This window comes from Hyaena hyaena, unplaced genomic scaffold, assembly GCF_003009895.1.
Source record: "Hyaena hyaena isolate Hyena2069 unplaced genomic scaffold, ASM300989v1 scaffold_602, whole genome shotgun sequence".
Taxonomy (NCBI): domain Eukaryota; kingdom Metazoa; phylum Chordata; class Mammalia; order Carnivora; family Hyaenidae; genus Hyaena; species Hyaena hyaena.
In genome coordinates this window covers 321593-340475 of record NW_024081229.1, presented here as the reverse complement: position 1 = coordinate 340475, position 18883 = coordinate 321593, and the positions used below count along the sequence as shown (strand labels likewise).

The following is an 18883-nucleotide window of genomic DNA, read 5'->3' as shown; positions in this document are numbered from 1 at the left end:
TTTTATTTATTTATAGGAGAGAGAGAGAGAGAGACAGCGGAGCAGGGGAGGGTCAGAGAGAGAGGGAGTCACAGACTGAAACAGGCTCCAGGCTCTGAGCTGGCAGTCAACACAGAGCCCGACGCGGGGCTCGAACCCACGAACCGCGAGATCATGACCTAAGCGAAAGTCGGACGCTTAACCGACTAAGCCACCCAGGCGCCCCTGGAAAACCAATCTTATTCAAATCCCTTCTCTGTTTAGGAATTGTGTATAACTACAACTAATATAGTCCTTAGCTTAAGATGCAAGGGTTTGCTAGTTTCATCCAAATTACCTCTCCCCAGCCTTATTTTCTATCCCTCTTCTCCCCTTTCCACACACATTAGCTCCCAGAAACCCCAGACTGCTTTCCAAACACACTCTGTCCTCTCCAGCCTCCCGGGTCCTCTGCTAACTGAAACCTGAATCCTGCTATGTCCTGATTTACACCCTGTGCCATCCAGGGAGGCTGCTTCCTCTGGTAAGAATCGGTTACTCAGCACACTGTTTAAACCTATCTTTGCTGTCTAAATTGAACAGACCGGGTGGTGTATACTCCCCTACACACCTGCATCCCTCGCTGGACTGCTTAGTCCTTGAGACCAGGGATCACCTGTCCCTCTGCCCTTCTCACTGCTCATCCTGTGTGTTGCACATAGTACGTATTTTGGTTGACTTGAACAGATATTTCCAAATCTCCTGATGTCAGGACACCAAAACTTTTTAAATTTAATTTGAATTTTAAGCAGTCCTTCTGTGATGGGGGAATTTGTTAGATGCCTTGGAGCACACTGGTGTGTGCTCTTCTCAGAGGAAGAGGCAGACAAGCAGGGCTCTAGGACTGCCGCTCTGGATGCTTGCTTTTTAACACTGGTTTTCCCCATTCTTTGATAAGACTATTAGACTTCCTGGACATGGGGATTAAAAGTAACCTCTGCCCTCTGACCATGACCATCAAGGAGCGTCTGAGTCTTTGTGGGGATACTGCAGCTTTCCTGCAGTTATAATCAGAAGAATTGTGTATAGCCAGGCATCCAACTCAGAAGAGGGGCTTGGGGACGCCTGGGTGGCTTAGTCGGTTAAGCGTCCGATTTTGCTTAGGTCACGATCTCGCGGTTCGTGGGTTCGAGCCCCGCGTTGGGCTCTGTGCTGACTGCCAGCTCAGAGCCTGGAGCCTGTTTCAGAGTCTGTGACTCCCTCTCTCTCTGACCCTCCCCTGCTCACGCTGTCTCTCTCTCTCTCCCCTAGAAATAAATAAAACATTAAAAAAAAAAAAAAGAAGAAGAAGCGGGGCTTGACTTGGGGCATTGGTTCAGACCCGCCAGCTCTTCAGGTTCACCAGCCCTCTCTCACATGCTGGGTGTGTGGGTGAATGACATTCTCAAAGTTGTTGCCTCGTCCTAAAGATGCCATCTACTTTTCCACACACCCTAAGCACACAGCTTTGTACAGTCCTTTGCATAGTCCTGGGGCTTTTGCGATCCCCAGTTCCCTGATGACTTACTGTTATGATGTTTGTACTATATTTCTCTTCCAGCTCCTTAATGCTGAGTTTGTGGTCATCCTGAAGTCCATGAAAAGAAGAGGAGAGTGCATTAGATAATTCCAAAATACACAAACCCTAAATTAAGTTTTGACCAGCCCCTGAGAACTGAGAGTAGCACTGAAGGGGAGCCAGGGAGTCAGGGAGAGAAGGAAAAAACCCTCCGTGCCAGGTGATATTGCAGTGAGGGAAGAGGGAGTCTCGCTGCAGGAAAGGCTAGCTCGTCGATTCACTGGCCAGGGGGTTGTCTGGCCATCTCTCGAGTTCAGCCTTAATTCGCCATTCACCACATAATCACGGTCTTCAGTTTTTATGAACAAAGCAATGTATTTCACCTCAATCTGTTCTACAGCACACACACATTCTAGCACACCGGTCTGTTGTCCAGGTACTAGTGATCTGAATACTTAGTTCAGACCTGAGTTCTGCGATTAGCTGAGGGTGAACAGCAATACCAAACCAGACCCACCTGATACATTCTGACAACTCATTACCCATGTAGCCCTCATTGGGCAGGTAGTCGCTGTAGAAAGAGGCAAGACTTTCCTTAATCAAATACTTGAGACTCAGGGAGTTCACTTGTTAGAGAAGCCCTGAGACTTACAACCCACCAAATAAATATCAGTATGGTCCATACTTGCTAATTTTGTTACAGAATCATTAGACTAAAGCAGAGTTCTCAACCTTGGCGTTATGGACATTTGGGCCAATAATTCTTTGTTGGGGGAGGGGGCTTGCACCTACTATACGCCACCTACTACCAACCTCCCTGGAGTTATGGTAACCCAAAAATGTCTCCAGGCCTTACTAAATGGCCCCTGGGGAGCAAATTCCTCCTCTCCCTTCCCTTGAGAACCACTGGGCTACAGCATTAGAAGCCTCCTTCTGTCTCAGAAAACCCAGGGTTAACTAACTCTCCTTCACCCCACCTAGAAAATCCAGCACTCAGCATTCTTTAAGCTCTGATCATCTGAAACAAAGATTTATACTATGATGGGTACAAGAACCACCCCTTTTCTTAAGTATATGCGAAAAAGTTACATGTTTTAAGAGATTAAATTTTTCCAATTACAACATTTGTTTGCCCTTTACTCAGCCAGATTCTGCTTTACTCATCCAGTCATTGTACCAATATTAATAATTGAAAAAGATTGCTGGGGATTGAAAGGATTAAGACACAGTTCTGTGCACAGTGTGCTAAGTTCTGGTCAGACAGAAGTAAGAGGTGATTAGAATCATTGTTCGCATGGATGGAACTCAGACTTTAACGGGCCTATACTGTTAACGCCGAATACCTTTCCTCTTTAGTCCTGGCTTTGGGGATGAGACCATGGGGGAGGGGCAGGAGGCGGGGTGGGTGCCTCTGGCGCACTCTGCTGGCCAACAATAGAATAGCTCAGGGCATCATCCTGTGGCTCAAGCTTGGGTCATTTCATTCATCAGCCTGTTTATTCAGAAGCCAGGGATACTTTAATTCTTGTCAAAGTCCCAATGTGCCAGGGGTGCCTGGGTGGCTCAGTCAGTTAAGCATCCAACTTCGGCTCAGGTCATGATCTTACAGCTCGTGGGTTCGAGCCCCGCGTCAGGCTCTGTACTGACAGCCAGCTCAGAGCCTGGAGCCTGTTTCAGATTCTGTATCTCCCTCTCTCTGACCCTGTTTCATATTCTGTATCTCCCTCTCTTTGATCCTCCCCTGCTCTCTCTCTGCTCTCTCTCTCTCGGAAATAAATAAGACATTTTACAAAAGTTCCAATGTGCCAGAGGGTATCCAAGTACACTGTCACAAGTGAAATTATAGAATTCTTGTGAAAGTGTTGGGAAAGAAAAAGGAAAGAAAGATGTTCCTCTCTCGCACACGATGCTCAGAGAAGGGAGATTATCTTCATAGTAAACAGGCATAATGGATATATGTTCATGTTGTAAGCAGCAATTTCAAGGAAACTAGATTTGCTTCAATCCTAAATGCTAGAGGTACACAGATGATAATAATCTATTGTCTGGTGCTGTGCTAAGTCTGTCTCCTCCTGTTTTTCATTTAACCCTCTTAATAACTTCAACAGGTAGGCACCATTTTTAATTCCTGTTTTTCAAAATAGGAAATGAATGTCAATCAAACTGGGATCTGAATTCAGGTCAGTCCAGTATCAGGGCTGTGTTCTTAACTATCTGTCAGAACATACACGGGCAAACGGTGTACTGCTGAATGTTCAACAAGCTCTCCAGGAAAAATAAAGTAAAAGCTCTGATTTGTAGCATTTACCGATTTCTCACCATAGCCAAATTTCAAGCTGTTAACCCAATGTCAATCAACTTGCCAAATTCCTGAATATTTAACAACTGGCTCTCTAGTCCACTTGAACTTGCACCGCTGCTATCTGCTCTGACGATAACAGAGTTTTAAAGTCTGCAGTGAACTGCAGGACAATCTAGCAAACTTGGGGCTTGGTCTACAAGTTTCCCCCCTGACGTCCCTAAGATGTAGCCTGTCACATTTCAGTTCTGAGGCAGATCTTTCCCATGGTGTCCAGCTTTAGTAATTCCAAAGTTCTTCCTTAAAAGGAATACCAGGCTTCCATAAATGACAAAATGACTAATTATAACTGATACTTTAAACTACAAATTGCATCCGTTACACAATATTCTCACTTTTTTCTCAGTTGCCCCCTCACCCATGCAGATTGCTTCTTTCCCACTTTACATAAAGAAAATGGAGCTTCACTGAAGCTAGGAAGTTTGCTCCCAGTTATCCATCAGTGAGGTGGAACCTGAGTCGAAGGTGCTCTGAATCCAAGCCCCATATTCTTACCAGTGAAATTATTCCTTCTCAGGGGCATACAGAGCCAGAAACCTGGCAAGGTTTGGTGGTTTGGGTTTTTCTCCTGCATGGTTCCAGCTCCAATCGTTTTACCTTCCCGGCTAAAACCCAGCAATTGGTCACCTACGTCTCACTGAAGCAGCCGGGAAGGAGCGCCGTCCGGGCTGTACCTGTGGGGACTGGAATCGGGGGCTCTTCCCTCAGAGCGCCTACACCCAGAAGGTAGCGACCTTCTGGCGGCCTGACCCCTGGGGAGATATTATCACACCGTTTATTTTAAACAAGGAAACAAATCTCATGGGGCGGGGGGGATTTTCAACTCCTTGAGACTGATCTTTCTTTCCCAAGAGGCCGGTTATAGGGGCGCGTTCCCAGAGGGAAGGGCAACGCTCAGCAGACCCACTTGGCTGAAGGACCCAATCAACTGACCAGATCCAGTTCTTTCTTAAGCTCCTCTTTCTGGTGATTCTTTCTGGGTTCGAAGCGGTTCTTCAGGCCTCTGTACTTCTCCTTGCCATCCGCCTTGTCTGTTTGGGCAATGTCTTTCGTTCCACTGAGCTCCACAGAGTAAATTTCTAGCGTTTTCTGAAAGAAAAGCAGAGGTGCAATATTGGTCCAAGAGGGGTTTTCTGAAGAGGCGTGGAGCCCTGCTCCCGATGGGCCGGGGTCTCCAGGGAAGGGGGCCTCCCTCCGACCTTTCACGCTCTCCTCCGGCGAGACTGTGGAGAGGTTCTGTGTCCCCCACCTTCAAACAGCAGTGCCTGGACCCCTCTCTGTCCTTCCCTCTCCTGCAGTGTAGGGGGAAGGCGGGTGACCCAGCCCCGCCAGCATCTCCGGGGGTCGCCCCTCCTGGGGCGGGAAGGTGGGAGGTTACTGCCCCCTAACTGGAGACATGACCCCTCCAGAGAAGCCCCAGGGGCGCCCTGGGATCTTGCTCCCCAAAGGACACACCGGCCGCCTGTCCCGTTTCCTGGGAGCGGCGTGGCCACCGCACTCACGGACCGCGGTCCCGGGCAGGGCAGGCTGGACGCCCGGCCCGCGCCACCTTCCGGATCGGAACCGGCCTCCCCCGAGCGTCTGGATGTGGGTCTTCCTCGCGGCCAGCCCGGGAGGGGCGAGGCCGGAAGGGAGGCTAATACAGCCCAGAGCCCCCGCCCGCCCTTTCCGTCGCCTTCCACGGGTCGGCAGCGGTCCCGGGCGGGCGCGGGGGCCGCACGCACCTTGCCCATGGCGCGGCCGGTGGCGCCGCCTGCGGGCGGGCGGGGGTCCCGTCGGACGGCGCGCGCAGGGCGGGGGTCCGGGCTCCGGCGGCGGCGCGCGCCCAGCGGGGGTCCCGTCGGGCTCGGCGGCGGCGGCGCGGTCCCGGGGCGCTCTTCCCGCGGCCGGGCGCCAGCCGCTGCGGCGGGGAGGCGGTGCCCGCCTTAAATGCCGCCCGCCCCGCCCCCGCACCTGCCGCGGCGCGGCTCGCCCGGCCCCGCGACGTCCCGGGAGGCGGGAAGGCCGCGGGCGCGGCCCGGCCCGGCGCGTGGGGGCCCCCAGGGCAGCGCCGCCGGGCGAGCTCGGGACGCTCGCGACGCCCGGTCCCCGCTGGGTGGGAGCCCCGACCCGCTGCGCCTTCGGCGTTAGTTCCAGCGGGGGAGCCCCTAACCGCGTCCCCGCAGAGCGGGGTGCGGCTCCACCAGCACCTGCTCTCGAAGGCCCGGCCGTACGAGGCGACTTTCCGCAGGCGCGTGTGGCCGCCGAGGGCACGGCGGGAACCGAGGGGGGCGTGAGCAGCCGCCGGGTGAGACCCGGGTACGAAGCCGCAGGCCTGAAACCCGGCGGAGGCAGAGCGGCGGCGTTAGACCCGCGGCGCGGCCGCCTCGCGGGCGGACGAGCCCCGCGTCCCCTGACGGACGGGCGTCGCCGGCTCCCGCCGGCGCTGCACGCGCGTCTCCGCCGCCCTCCCCCCCGCGCCCCTCCCGGCCTGTCCTTTCCAAAATGGCAGAATTTAAAGCCAGACCCCCAGGAGTCACTCCGTCACCAAATGGAAGGGACCGGAAAACCCCGGTGACACTGGTTCGCAGATGCACATTACAGGCCCTTCAGGTCGGGGGGACATACATTCAGCCCACACTCCAGCAGCACGCGCCCCCGGGTAAGTCTGTGTGGTGACCCGCTTCCCTCTCCCCTGGAGAATGTTCTTCCAAGGAAACATTGGCAGGCAGGGCTGAGGGGAAGCGAGATCCGCTCGCAGCTGACGCTCCCGCCGGGAACCCGGGAAAGGGCCGCGGGGCCTGCTCGCCTTCGCTTCCCGCGCGGGCTCCGCGTTCCGCACAGATGCAGACGGGGGACGCGGGCTGCCTGGACCATTGCCCCGAATCCCGCGGACCTCAGGCTTCACAAGCAAATGCAGGTTCACGCTGACGTGACTAGGGGGTCGGAGAGGGGAGTGGGGGGAAGAGCCTGAGGGAGAGGCGATGGCATAGAAATCCTAGCAATTCCTCCTGGAGAAGATTGCTGTTTACTCTCGTTGGTGTCAAGTTTGGAAACGTGTCCGTGGCTCCTAAACTGGGCAAGACGGAACGTTGTCCGGTTCTCTGCCACGTCTCCGGCCCCGCGGAGGCCCTGGCTTCTGGCGGGGCGGCTCCCAGCCAGGCCATCAGCTGTCCTGGAGTGTGACTTCTTCCAGAAAGGGACGAATGGGGCTATTCCACACACACACACACACACACACACACACACACACACACACCCTAACTCGTTACTGCTGTTGCTGGTCATCTTGTCCCAGAGGCCGCACATCCCATTATTTCTTGAGGAGGATGTCCTCCGGGACTCTGGGAGGCAGGCCTCTGGGCTGGTCCTCACCTGACAGAACTATAGTCTGGATTTCCCCTCAGAAACACTTACCTCTTTTTGGCCCCAGGGACTACCACCCATCCTGTTCTGGGCAATGTACCCTGAACTCCACCCAATTCTAATGACCTCTCTTGAGTTGGCTATAAAGGTTCAACTTCGGACACCTTCTCAGCCTAAATACTCTGGTAGCAACTTCTGCTTGAGGCCGGGTTTTCCTGTCTTTCAAAAGAAGCCTATTTATGCCAAGAATCTCTTAGAACTGTCCTCATTGATAAATGTTACATATTTGGGACAGGCTGTCATAATATATGTAAATACTGCTAGCTCATTTTAATTGATTAATGCACTTAATTTATGTGAAACTCTAGTGGACATGGGGGGGTGGCTAGAAATGGAACTAAAATTGTGTCATTCTCTGCCCTCAATAAAGTTACCCTTGAGTTGGAGAGGCAAAAATTAATAAACAGACAATAGTAAAAGACCCAAACCAGAAAATAATTTAGCACCAAGTTATTGATTCTACGTGCTTTAAGAGTTTAAAGGTAAGATGAGGAAGATGGCAAGATTTTTAATTTTTTTAATTAAAAATTTTTAAATATTTATTTAGAGAGAGAGAGAACAGATGTGGGGAAGGGGGCAGAGATAGAGACAGAGAAGGAGGGAGACATAGAATCCGGAGTAGGCTCCAGGCTCGGAGCTGTCACCATGGAGCCTGATGCGGGGATTGAACCCATGAACCATGAGATCATGACCCGAGCTGAAGTCTAATGCTTAACTGACTGAGCCATCCAGGTGCCCCATGATTTTTATTTCTTAGAATCAATTATTCAGATTTTTTTCTGTCCCTTTTCACTCTCTGTGAAGGGTAGGAGGGAGGCTGAAAGAGTGGCAGAGATTGGACCTTGTACTATTGGGTCTCTTGTATTACCCTGAAGGCCCCCCTCCCGCTGCAGAGTCCTGGGTGAAGGGACATCCAGCCGGCTCCAGGAAGCGCGAGTGTGACGAGTGTGACGACGATTCAGCACTACAGAAAAGGGAGTCCAGGTGCTAATGGGAAGAGGAAGGTTCACTTCCTGCCTCCGGTCGGGACCAACCAGTGCCACTGCTGCCCACTGTTTTCTTCCTCTCCCTGGATTCCTGTCCCACGCACACAGGCATCCCCAGACACCTGTGTCCACTCATCGTGCCAGGCTATGACTAGGCTGCATTTCTACACGGAGGAGGGTGTCTGGACTGGAGTCAAAATGGAAAAACAAAAACAAAACAAAACTTGAGGCAAGCACACCGCTACACTGCTTCCTCATTTCTTCACGTGTAAGAAACCCTGAGATTGGCATATGAACGACCTGCAGAAAGGAAACCTGCTTTCAGAAATAGCAGGCTGAGGCTGTTAAAGACCATGCATGACCAGAGTGGATGGGGGTGACTTCAGAAGATGAAAGGCCTGCAGGGGACTCGGGGGGGACCATGGGGGGCATGCCACAGGGCATGTCCCCCCCCCTTGTGAATATAGCTCCCTAAGATGTTGGGTTACTAGTGTTTATTGTCTGAAACTTATTTGGGGGTTATAAGATCCTTTTTCAAAAAAATCACCATTTTCCTTTTGATAGGTGATCGAAAACAATTGACTGCATTCTGAAGTTCTTAAGTTTGCTTTTGAATCTTAGGGTGAAACATTTTTCCCGTTTGAATCATCTTCACCTTTCTCTTGGAATTTATACCATATGTATGTGTGTAACATGTAAGACACATAGCACGCATTACATGGAGGATATTATTCATAGAAACACGCTTGGTTAATTTTGCAGGAATTTGCGTCTTCTGATGGATGACTGGGGTGATACTCTCTTGGTCACCAGCTTCCATAGTCTTCAAAGTTATGGAGCCATAAGCAGATATTCCAATATTTATTCCTGAGATATTTACTGGAGGCCTGTGATATGTGTGTAGTGCCATGCCAGGTCCCTCCTTTGAAAGCAATTATGACCTGGTTGAAGAGGCAAGGTACATCACCCCAGATTAGAATATTAATATAAAGACATGTCAGAGGCAACAGTGGTCCAGTACTAAGTCAGCTGGCAGACACCAGAATTCCAGAGGCGAACCAAGGAAGCAGTGAGCTCTAGGCAGTGGAATGATGGGTGCTCTTGAAGGGGGGCAAGTGCAAGTGGATTTTGAAGGCTGTGTGTGTAATCTGAGACAACTAGGGAGGAGCAGGGTGATGCGTGCTATGGGAGAGAAGGAAAGAGGAAGGTAAACACTCCTGCAATGACGGAGGGGTTAGGAATGAAAATGGCAGCATTCCAGGGAGAGAAGGGCAGCCAGAGCGGACAGGTTCTCTCAGGGAGTAGCAGGGGCTCTGGCTAGGCAGATGGGACTGTGCAGGGGCTGGGCTTTATCGTTATGCCTCAGGGAACCCTTGAGGATGAGAGTAGTCTGATGGAAACCACATTTGGGGAAAGATGACCGGTTGGCTCTAGAACAAACACAGAGAGCCCTCCTGACTCTGAGGTTACTGGGCTTGCAACTGTCCCAACATGAGTCTTGAACCCAGTTCTCTTTATTCGAGGTTCCTATCAGTGAACAGGCTCTAAACAAGGTGTCTTGCTGCTTTTGTCAAAGAAATGTGCTTTAGCACCCAGATGCTCTGAGCATGTCAAATCTGCAAGCAACTGTTGTGTTAGGCAGAATTTGTTTGTTCTGTCAAGAGTCTTTGGAATGAAACCAGGGAGAAAGCAAATGGTAGTTACACAATCTAAGTTAGGGAAGCTTATGGGACTCTCCCCTCTCCACACCTCAATAAATTTATATTTATCCTGTGCTTCCACGGTTAACTGAGCTGTTCTAAGAGCTGGAAGAGGGGGAAGCTATGGGATTATAGGACATCGTAGGGGACACAGTCTGTCTCATGCACAAAGATCAGCTTCAGTTTAGTAAGTGATGAGGTGCTTCATTCTTTACCCAGATCTAAGTTCATAAAAAAAAAAAGTAGAATGTAGAGTTTGACCTTTTTCCCATAAAGTTAATACAACTGTGTTCATCTCCCCAAACTTCCATGTCTGATCTGTCCCTTGTCAGATGCTAGTTTTGGTGCCTGGGTGCATGAGAATGACCTTGTCCCTTTGGGGTCAGTGTTCCATATAAACCAGGCACAGATAACAATTACTTTCTTACTTAGTTGTCTCTCTCTCTCTCTCTCTCTCTCTCTCTTTGTCTCTCTGTCTCTCATATACTCTACATAATTGTCTATGATAAGCCAGCATCTTAAGTAAGCATGTCTAACTCTTGGAACAAATCTGTTCTGGGATTCAGCACTTCAAAATAACAAAAACTCACGGAAGAAGCAAATGGAGAAAAAAAGAAAAGGAACACAGCCTGAATTCCTGGTCTCATTCACAGCAGGGCCAACTTAGCTCTTGCTGACCCAGAAAGGTGCACAAGAGTGGCCAATGCCGCAACCCAGTGCTGAATTCAAAGTATGGCTAGATACTTTAGGCATTTTGCATAGAAATCCGAGGAAAGAAAAAATGAGTAGAGGAAACGAGAAACGGCTTTCAAAGGACAATCAGGAGAAAACTGGCAGAGACTTGCCTGCAAATTCTACCAGGAAGTTCTCTTAAGTGGTGAATTGGTAGTGGAGGTTCTGAAGTTTTATCTGCCATCACGCAGGGGAGGCAGCAAAGGGTCAGACCTGCTCTGTAAAATGCTTCTGGGTGCTGGGGGAAGTCCGTTGTAGGAAAGGCAAAAGAAAACACTTAGTACGTTTATAGGCAATCTTATTGTGGCTGCCAAAGTGTCCCCTTAGGAAATAAAGCCACTGGCTGCTGAAATGCAATATGTGTTAATTAACATGAGACCAGCATGATTACAGTCTAGGAAACAGGCAGAGTCAGAAAAACAGGACAAACTGCATTTAGTTAATTGACCGATACAGTAATGTAGGGTCTAACTGTCTCCAGTTATAGGGAGAGAAAATTAAATAAGAAGGGTCTTGGTGGGGCTGGTTATCATGTCCTGTCTAATGGCTCAACTGTCCCCAGCTTCCAGCCACTGCATCTGGGCAGTATTTATCTAAGAGACTTCTTTGACCCAGGACCTATGTTTCTCCTCTTACTTTTTTCTTCCTGCTTAGTGTTGCCAGATAAAGCACAAGGCTCCTGTTAGTGTTGCGTTTCAGATCAACAATGAACAACTTTTGCGTATGTCTTAAATGTTGCATAGGACATACTCACTAAAAAAAAATTACACGTTATTTAGCTGAAATGCAAATTTAACTGGGTATCGTTACTTGCTATTTGCTGGCGACGCTATTCCCTGTGGATGCCTTAAGGGTTTATTGCTTGTCAGCAGGCACATGTGGGAACATCGGCCTAAGCTCCACTGTCTTATTGCTAGGGCAAACGTGAAAATAAAAGGAGATTCCGATTTTCTCTTTTTGCCAGTCCTTCCCAAGAGCCTACATGAACCAGATTCGCTTTTAAGACAGTCAACTTGCATAAGTGTGGGGGTAAGATTTTTTTAATGTAATCAGATCTATTTCAGCCAGAAAATTCTTACCACTCTGCAAAGGTCACATTCTTGGGTCTGAGAAGAGCCCTGTAGGAATTCAGGTGCCTTCTCAAAACCAGTGTTCACTTTTGGTGGTGACCAGCAGGGGGCGCACATTCCAAAATGACATACTAGGCTCCTTCTATCTGCATGAGACCTTCACTATGAAGGCCACCTGGCATCACTCAGGCGCCAAGAATTTATAGGACACCCGCAGGCTTTGTAATTGTGTGCCAAGTAGTTCATTTCTGACTGAGCACAGGACAACTTCAGTAAAAGACAAAAGACAAACCCCAAACAAACCAGGAAAAAAAAAAAAACAACAACAAACCCAAACCTGCCAGTTAAAGAAAAGAAGCAACAACAAAAAACCTCAATGGTAATTAGCACAAAGAAACAACAAACCACAAACAAATGGTGAATGTTTCCCTACTCCTAGGGCTGGATCGGATTTGGAAACATCATGTTCTGCTTCTCAAGACTTGCTTCTTCCATGAGTCATTTCTCTGAGGAACACTCACTTCACACTCTACCTGCTCCCGAGGACTAATGCACCAGTAGTTGTGGCCCGCAGTCCCTGATTGCTTCCTTCCATTTGCCTGTCTCTCCATCAGAGGACCATGCTGTTTGCTGCTTACGTCTCTCAGAGACATGGCCATGGTGACTGGCATGTAGTAGGTGCCTCCACATCGAAATTCTCTTGGAGAAATGAAGGAATATTTTTAAAATATTATTTTAAAAGGAAATTCCACAGTCTCCCTTCATCACCTTTGATTTTAAGGATTGACTTTTGCAATTAGGAAAGCATCTTATAAACTACTGAAAAAAACCTCACTTTGCAGCTAGATTTTCTAGATGTAAGGAGCTCTTGATGAACTAGAAAAAGAAAACATTGTTCCAATTTTTTTGTGAAACCTAAAATGTAAAAGCAGATATTTACTTCCAGCTTGAGAGAGAGAAAGCGTTAATAATTTCTTCATAAATGATGCTGAATTGAGAACCCATACAACTGAATTCTAGTCCTGGCTTTCTTATCTCCTGACCATATTTGCTGCGGCAAGACACTTAACATATCTGTGGCCTCAGGACAGTGCTAGAGCTGGGTAGCTCAATGGCTCCCACACCTGGCTGATCACAGAATCTCCTGGGAGCTTTAAAAACCCCACACGAAAGTAAGTCACGAAAGTAAGTCTGGGATTAAGCCCTTTAAGTTTATTTTTGTACAGTTCCCCAGGTGATTCTTTTGAATGAATGGGCTTGAGCGCCTTTGGACCGGATCACTGGCCCTCAGCCTGCGCCCACCTGTGCCTGGGCCTGCAGAGAGTGACTCGAGTTGCCTGGTGTGAGCTGTGTTCCCAGGTGGTTCTAACATGCAGCCAAGGTCAAGGGCCCTGGACTAGATGCTCTTTAAGATTCCTTCTGACTCTAACACTTTATGGTCTAAGAACATTTATCTTGCCTTTGTACGTACTTATGTGGTAGTTTTATTGTATTTAGTTAAAATGGGTGCTTTGCTCTTGTGGCTCAGATCTACAGACTAAAGGGCAAATGTCTCATAGCAATCCTCTGACAAAAAGCCACTCTTGCTCCCAGGAAGAAGGGAATGTGGGAGTGTAAGCACAGGCCAGTTATACTGCAAGGCAGACAACCTCAAGTGCACATTCACGAACAGCGAGTTGAGTGTCCCAGCCATGGGCTGTGTTCTAATAATGTGTAAGTATTGACATCCAAATAGAGCTTTTCATGAACAGGATGTAGATTCATTCTACAAACGACATATTGAATTGTGATGACCTCAAAGTAACCACATTTCTAATTATTTCGATATTTTTGTATGTAACTGATATGTTCTTGTGTTTACACAAGGGTAAAAGAACACACTGCAATCCAGCTTGAGCCTAAATTGTGTCCAACAGCAGGACCTGCCTGGGCATGTTTGGTTAACTGGTGGGGCAGACCAAAAGGAAGGAGGTTGGGTGGAGACATCTCCTTGCAGGGAAGAAAAGCGAGGTGTGCAAAGGTTGGTCCAGTACAAAAACCTTAGTCATTGGAAGAACAGTGCAGTGTGTTGTCATTCTGGTTTGTCTATGACCCAGCTCAGGATGCACCTCTGGCTCAAGGAAGAGAGAGGACTGAGAGTAAAAGCCCAGAAGTCTGTCTCCCACACCTCCAAAACTTGGGTTTGGCACCTATAAGTTCTGTGCATTAACAGTGACCATGCCTCATGAAAGCTGAGATTCAGCAGGAATTTGCAGGAAGTGATGATGATCCTTGGAGTCTGGTGGATGGGGAGTTGGCAGTGGAGTGGGACAGGAATGGAGTGGACGCAGGCCAGGGGGAGACCTCTCCCGGCGTGTCAGGGTTGCTGGAGAACTTCTGTAGATGTCAGGGTTCTGAGTCAGCAGAGAGGATTGAGGGCTGACGGAACACCGTTCACATCACAATGCCAGTTTCTTTTTTTTGTTTAAAAATTTTTAATGTTTATTTTCTCTGAGAGGGAGAGAGAGAAAGAGAGAGAGCAAGCAAGTAAGGGGCAGAGAGAGAGGGACATACCAAATCCAAAACAGGCTCCAGGCTCTGAGCTGTCAGCATACAGCCCAACGTGGGGCCTGAACCCATGAATCATGAGATCATGACCAGAACAGAAGTGGGACGCTCAAACAACTGAGCCACCCAGGCACCCCTCATAATGCCAATTTCTAATTCCCAGAGACCCAGTCTAGGACACAAGCAACTGATCTCTTTGGGAGATTTTCCAGTTCAGTTCAGCAAATGCTAGGCTTTGTCGATTGTAATGGGTTATTTCACCTTGATGCTATCATCAAGCGTGTATGAGAGATGGTTCGTCTGCTGTAAGAATCATATTGTTCCTGCGGTGAGCAAGTGACTGGAAACCCTCCTGGCCTAGGGGATTATAAGTTGTTTGAATCTAATACCAACCACCTCTTCTTGGAATGCCTGTGGAAGCTTATCAGCACCTGTGTGGCAACTTAGAGGCACCTTTCTTTTACTTCTTTCCCTCCTTACGTGGCCAGGAAATATGAGCTGGGTTGGGTTTAGACTAAAGAGACCAGACCCTGGGCTGTGTTCTGGAGCCTCTGTCTTCCCAAGGGGCTGGGCTGACACTAGCTGTGAACCAGATCTTTTGCCAGGGGTATCCCTCCGCTCCACTTCAGCAAGCAATGAAAGACATGCCACACAGAAGCAAGAAAAGCTGGTCTCAGTTCAGTCATTCCATCTTACTTCTGATGTAACCTTTCAGCTCTTAGAGAATTCTGACTAGGGGTGCCTGTGTGGCTCAGTCAGTTAAGCGTCTGGCTCTTGACTTTGGCTTAGGTCATGTTCAAGCCCCATGTTGGGCTCTGTGCTGGCAGTGTGGATCCTGCTTGGGATTCTCTCTCCCCCCCCCCCAACCCCCCGCCTCTCCCCTGCTCATGCACACTCTTCTATCTCTCAAAATAAAGAAATAAACTTTAAAAAAGAAAATTCTGACTAAAGGTCTATGATGGTTAACTTTATGTATCAACTTGGCTAGGGCATGCCACCCAGTTTTTGATCAAACAATAGTCTAGATATTGCCATGAAAGCATTTTTTTCTTAACTATAATTAATAGTTAAATCAGTAAGTTCTGAGTAAAATAGATTACCTTCCATAATGTGAATGAACGTCATCCAATCAATTGAAGAGCTTAAGAGAAAACAGACTGCAATCCCCCAAGGAAAGGGGAATTCTGTCCCGAGACCTCTTTGGACTCAGTCTGCAGTATCATGTCTTCCCTGGGATTCCAGCCTGCTGGCCTGCTCTGTAAATTTTGGACTTACCAGCCACGACAGCTTTGTGAGCTAATTCTTAAAAATAAACCTCTCTATATTCAAACATCCTATGGGCTCTGTGTCTCTGGAGAATCCTGAACTAAGAGAAACTAATGTAAGCTCTTTAAGTTCATTAGTGGAGCAAACCATACAGAGAGCTTCTAGCGTATGGAAAGGAAATCAGACGGCAAAGTCAGTTTTCTGTCATTCATCTGCAACCTAAAGGAGACCTGTATGATCATCCACCTTTTAGGATGGGGATTATATTAAAAAAAAAAAATCTAATGATGTTCTCATAACTGGATATTATCACCAACTGCCCCATTTTCATAAGCACTATCTTAGAACCAGATTTCCCTGTGATTTGTTCGGAAGCCATTTTACTAATCTTGGGGTGTCTAGGTAGCAGTGGGGAGCAGACAATGAACAATCACTTTCAGGTGTGAGAAGCATGGAGCAGAAGCTCGGCTGTGAAATATTTGAGAGACTGCAATGAAATTATTTGAATTCTTAGTTTTCCTAGGAACTCAAGCTATTTCTACTAAATCTCATATTGGGTATCAGTTCTGTATCAGTATCAAATGCAGCATATAAACTATTTCTACAAAATAAAAGGAAATAGAGCATCCAAGTAACTTTCTGGTGGATTTGAACAGCGTTAGACATCTGCAGTTCATAGGATCACCTAGATTTAGAAACAGAAAGATCCAAACAGCTGCCTAAATACCTTGTTTTCTTGGTTTCTTTGGTCTTAGCCACATAGAATTAGATAATTCAGCAATGATTAGTAATGTATGAGAAGGGGAAACACAGAAAGGTGATTTCTTGAGGATTCTATTTATCTTATTAGTGGTTCCCAAATGTGTGCCATGGGGATTTAGTTCTGCAACAGGGTCATAAGGGCACATACATTAAAAAATGTTTCATACTATGATCTTCTCATTGCTGGAGAGTTGCCATGCTATTAGCCTTTGGAAGTTACTAGGACCCCATTAACCTCTCTCAGAGGGTGGTGCAGAAGGTCATCCCAAAGACGTGGCTGCTGGGTCACCTGTGAGCTGAACCTGGACACTCAGAGGCTCCTAACCCACCCTACTCCTGTCCTTGGAATGTGGGTTCCACTTGCCTTTCCTGATCCCAGAGGCTGCTGCAAGGACATAGCACTGAGATGTGATGTGCTAAGGTGGCCCACACTGTAATATGTGACTGGACCCAGTGAGACCTCCTTATAAACTTTTAAGATTTGGCAGGCAGGGGTGGGGGTCCACTTGCTTGCTGCCACCCAACATAACCCTCACATACAAGTTCCCTTTGCTTACTGAAACTGCCACTTATCAACCTGGAGTGGGCTCCTCTTTCTTTGGGCTCTCCTTGTCCTCTCCACATAGGGGCCAGTTTCAGATTATACTCGGAAACTCTACTATGGTTGCAACCCAACAATTGGTCAACCAGCCAGAGGCTGAAAAAATGAGCCTTAGGAATGAGACCTCCAGGGGGAATCCCAAGTTGAACATGGGTCTCTGTGTGGGAAGGGGTGGCCCATGTCAGATGCTTATGGACTGCTGTGTGAGTATGGGGACACCTAGAAAATGCAGAAGAGAAAGGCAGCTCATAGTTGCTGCAGTGGGCTAGTTTCTACTATGGACAGTTTGGTGGCCCCTGATCCCCAGCCAGAGGCTGGAGCTCAAAACAGAAAATTAGAACAGCTGAGATTAGAGAAGAATGTGTGATGGTCCAATACTCTGCGAGCTTCAGGGCTACAGACAGACGGGAGAGCAGGATAAGAAGTTAGAAGCCTGGGCATGTGTTCTACAAAACGAGGAGGGCCTAGAATTCCTCAGCGAAGGTCTGGGCACTTTGTGACAAAGCCTGGATAGGACTTTTAATTAAGAGATAGCATCTCTGAGAAAGTGATGAAAATGAAGAGGAGGATGTTATGGTAGTTGATAAGAAAATAGATAAAAGAACCCAGGTCTTCTGGCCCCTATTAGGAAGAAAAATTTAAACGGCAATTACTCTAAAACTCCTAGAAGAAAACTTGCATTCTTTGTTGTAAATCTTATCATGTCTTTGAAATGTAAATGCTCCAGGAGATAACCAAAACATTGCCCAGGGACACTGAAGAAAAATGTGAGGAGAAAAGCTTTTTTTTTTTAATTATTTTTTTATTATTTTAAAAATATACTTTATTGTTAAATTGGTTGCCATACAACACCCGGTGCTCATCCCAACAAGTGCCCTCCTCCACACTCATCACCCACTTTCCCCTCTCTCCCAACCCCCATCAACCCTCAGTTTGTTATTATTTGAGAGTCTCTTATGGTTTGCCTCCAACTCTGTAACTTTTTTTCCCCTTCCCCTCCCTCATGGTCTTCCGTTAAGTTTCTCAAGATCCACATATGAATGAAAACATATGATATCTGTTCTTGTCTAACTGACTTATTTTACTCAGCCATTACCTTCCAGTTCCATTCACGTTACTGCAAATGGGACGATTTCATTCTTTCTCATTGCCAAGTAGTATTCCACTGTATACATAAACCACATCTTCTTTATCCGTTTGTAGGTTGATGGACATTTAGGCTCTTTCCATAATTTGGCTGTTGTTAAAAGCACTGGTTTAAACATTAGGGTACGCATGTCCCTATGCATCAGCACTCCTGTATCCCTTGGGCAAATTCCCTTGGGTAAGATATTAGTGCTATTGCTAGGTCATAGGTAGTTCTATGTTTAATTTTTTTGAGGAACCTCTACACTATTTTCCAGAGCTGCTGCACCAGTTTGCATTCCCCCCAACAGTGCAAGGGGGAATCCTCACATCCTCACCACCACCTGTAGATTCTTGATTTGTTCATTTTAGCCACTCTGACCTGTGTGAGGTGGTATCTAGTGTGACTTTGATTTGTATTTCCTTGATGATGAGTGACGTTGAGCATTGTTTCATGTGTCTGTTGGCCGTCTGAGTGTCTTCTTTGGAAAAGTGTTTTTTTCATGTCTTCTGCCCATTTCTTCACTGAATTATTTGTTTTTCGGGTGTTGAGTTTGGTAAATTCTTTATAGATTTTGGATACTAGCCCTTTATCTGGTATGTCATTTGCAAATATCTTTTCTCATTCCGTTGGTTGCCTTTTAGTTTTGTTATTTCCTTTGCAGTGCAGAAGCTTTTTATCTTGATGAGATCCCAATAGTCCAATAGTTCATTTTGGCTTTTAATTCCCTTGCCTTTGAGAGGTGTCAAGTAAGAAGTTGTTGCAGCTGAGGTCAGAGAGGTTGTGGCCTACTTTCTCCTCTAGGGTTTTGAT

At 47.6% G+C, this 18883-nt stretch overlaps 1 protein-coding gene across 1 annotated transcript in view; it reads right to left on the bottom strand.

Annotated features, from left to right (window-relative positions):
• Positions 1 to 12427, bottom strand: part of ATP12A (ATPase H+/K+ transporting non-gastric alpha2 subunit) — a 33608-nt gene extending 21181 nt beyond the window's left edge. Inside the window, exons 1-7 of the mRNA XM_039256937.1 lie at positions 12290 to 12427; positions 8315 to 8430; positions 8149 to 8244; positions 6457 to 6790; positions 5331 to 6350; positions 4809 to 4964; positions 1526 to 1585 (exon numbers count right to left, since the gene is read on the bottom strand). Of these exons, the coding sequence (XP_039112868.1) occupies positions 1526 to 1585; positions 4809 to 4964; positions 5331 to 6350; positions 6457 to 6790; positions 8149 to 8244; positions 8315 to 8430; positions 12290 to 12427 (1920 nt within the window). The remainder of the gene's footprint in view (positions 1 to 1525; positions 1586 to 4808; positions 4965 to 5330; positions 6351 to 6456; positions 6791 to 8148; positions 8245 to 8314; positions 8431 to 12289) is intronic.
• Between the last annotated feature and the right edge of the window lie 6456 nt (positions 12428 to 18883).